Source organism: Notothenia coriiceps, unplaced genomic scaffold (assembly GCF_000735185.1).
Source record: "Notothenia coriiceps isolate Sejong01 unplaced genomic scaffold, NC01 NC01_scaffold00007533, whole genome shotgun sequence".
NCBI classification, from domain to species: Eukaryota; Metazoa; Chordata; class Actinopteri; order Perciformes; family Nototheniidae; genus Notothenia; species Notothenia coriiceps.
In genome coordinates, this window is record NW_011340234.1 from 4,921 (window position 1) to 7,860 (window position 2,940).

Sequence of the window (2,940 nt, forward strand, 5' to 3'; positions counted from 1 at the left end):
TCTACCATATTTTGAGAAAGTTGTATTTCGGTGATGGCATGATGAAAGTATGACAATTTGGGAGCCACTAAACCTTGGTAGTACAGCTACCAAATGGTGATTTAGGCAAAAGACCACCAACATATTTGTCCTTCAACATTGTATTATCATTTTCCAGGCCAATGTTAATGAAAGCCATTGTTATGTCTGACTGAACGGTAAACAGACACTGTGTAACACAAGCTCCAATCTCCAGTCATAACAACCCTAATCAACAAGCAAAAGACTTCAGACTTGGCCAAACTGCCATGTCATAGTCAAGTTTTTGAAGTTTATGAAAGAGCTACAGTAGTCAACATCAAATTTCACCTTAAGGTCATTTTACATTTCAGCAAACGGAGCGCTGTGCAATTTCAGACAACAACGAAAACAATTATTTCAGCCTTGCTCATGCTGCACCTGCTTGTGTCGCCAAGTTTAGCATCGATCCACATTCTTCCTCCTATAAGTACTAGTTGACATTGGTGATGAACATCACAAACAGTTCTCACAGTCTCAAAGCAACAAAGTTATTCACATCACCACAAAACCGCAGTGTGCCCAGAAAGACACATTATTCCCAATGATACCACGAACAGGACAATGTTTGTTGATAGAAAAAGAGAAAGAAAGAGCCTCTCATACATTTTCCTCATTCCTTCCCTCTCAATGTGGCTCTTTTTTGTCTGGGTCTGGCTATGCAGGGTAATGATTAACACAGCCAGGCATGGGAAAAGACACACGGTTACAATTGCGGGGGTTGTTTCGGTGTAGGGAACCACAAATTGACCTGCCTCACCTGCCAGGTCCCTGGGAGCCAGCGGCTGGCATGCAAGAGGAGGAAAAAAAAGGCTACTTAATCATTATCATCCGTGGAATCACTCAGAAACTGCTGGCAATAGGCAAACAGATAAACCTAGTCACATTGTTAATTAGGCACGTAGTGTAGCAAAGTGCTAAACTGAGTTTTAAAAGGTTCACATGAGAAAACTTTGGTTAGGGCGAAAGAATTATGCCAGAGGTGAGGAACTGATTTACGTGTGAGCAAGCTAACCTAGCAAACAACTGCCTGTGATATGTACAAGTCACTGAGTTTTAAAACAGAAAACTAAATAGTAAAAAAAAATATTATTATCAAAATTCAGAGTTCTATCAGTCAAGACCAATACGTGTTCAGAGATCTATGATGCAGACCTAAATCAACAGTTTGCATTGTAATCATGTACATATGGACTATAGTTATTAACAATCAATCTGTGTTTTTGTGTTTCTCTTACCAGGTGGACGACCAGATGAAGCTGCTGCAGAACTGCTGGAGTGAACTTCTCATCCTCGACCACGTCTTTCGGCAGGTGATGCACGCCAAGGAGGGCTCCATCCTATTGGTCACTGGCCAGCAGGTGAGTTGGTCAAACTACACCCTGACAACTTCCTGGAACCTCAACCCTTTTCCTTTTTATTCCAAAATCACACATCCCTCGCTGCTTAGGGGACTCTGAAACACCTCAGCATTTCCCTTAAAGCCTTATTGATCACTGAGCCACAGAGGAGTCGCTGCTTCATTAAAAATAGATTATGTCTATAGATATATACTAATGTCGCCAGAATAATGAAATAATCAATTTTGCATTTTTTTTTTCATTGCATTAATTATCAGCCAGCAAATAAATAAAGCACTTGGTTGCACATGCTGCAGGAAAGTGAGTGGGCGGACAGATAAAGAATGTGTGTTATTCTGTTGGGGCCTTAAGGAACTTGGTTGGAGCTGAAGCCTATCCTCAAAGCTTCAGAGTCTGTGATTTTGCTTTTACTTCATACACACACTGTCAAATAGTTAACACACAAACCCAGAGCATGCAGGGAAGAGTCCTTCAGCGGGTGATTCTCATAATCCCATGCACACACAAAGACATGAGGCATATCAGGAATACGCCTCTGACCAGTGGCATGGCTGTCAGTGAGATAAGAAGTCATACATTATTGATCGGCTGGCTTTCCAAAACATTCCTTTTTAACAAAATGTTTTACTACAATAGATGCAGGAACACATATTGAAGAAACGCAAGTGCCCTGTATACAGGGAAGACCTTCTTTACTTCGAGGGGTAAGCAAACCATGGTAAATATATTTATCACAATGGAACAATTAAAGATATATCTACTTGGCTTGAACAAGTAGATATGCCAAATGGGTAAGGAAAAATAAAGAAAGAAAAGGAGGGAGAAGCTAAGAGAAGTAGGATTATTGAGGAAACAATTGATGGACAGTGGGAGAAATAATGGAAAAGGACAAACAAATAAATAAGGAGGTGTAATAGAAATGTATGGTAGTAGAGCACAAAGAAAAAGAGAGAATTAAGATGAGTATTGAAGAGGAGAAAATGACAGTAGATAGTAGACATGGCAGAGAGAATAGGACAAGGAGGCAAAGGGAAGATGGTGTACTGAAGAAGGAAAGGAGGTGATGCTACCAGGAAGAATGAGAACATGGAGAAGAAGCTGATGAGACATGGATTTAAGGTTGGACTTGGGAGGACAGGAGGAGAAAATAAAGGTGGTAATGGACAAGAAGTGACAAATAGGAAGATAAAGCGAGGAGAGATCTACTGTAGGCGGAGATGATGAGAGCAGTCTGAAGAGACCAGAAGAGTAAGGAGAAGAAGGAGGAGGAGGAGGAGGGGCTGATAATCAGGGGAGGTGCAGGACGGCAGTTTCGTTTGCATACTTTGGTTAATGAACAGCTGGTGTTGAAGGGGGGCAATGGGGAATTCCTGGGTGGACGTGTGTGTGTGTGTGTGTGTGTGTGTGTGTGTGTGTGTGTGTGTGTGTGTGTGTGTGTGTGTGTGTGTGTGTGTGTGTGTGTGTGTGTGTGTGTGTGTAGTAGTAGTAGTAGTTAGTATACGTAGTAGTACGTACGTAAGTC

The 2,940-nt window shown here is 41.5% G+C and overlaps 1 protein-coding gene across 1 annotated transcript in view; it reads left to right on the forward strand.

The window, feature by feature from the left end:
• Positions 1-1,296: 1,296 nt before the first annotated feature.
• Positions 1,297-2,940, forward strand: part of LOC104944113 (nuclear receptor subfamily 5 group A member 2-like) — a gene marked incomplete at its 3' end in the record, with an annotated part of 4,340 nt that continues 2,696 nt past the window's right edge. Inside the window, exon 1 of the mRNA XM_010769591.1 lies at positions 1,297-1,418. Within this exon, the coding sequence (XP_010767893.1) occupies positions 1,311-1,418 (108 nt within the window). The remainder of the gene's footprint in view (positions 1,419-2,940) is intronic.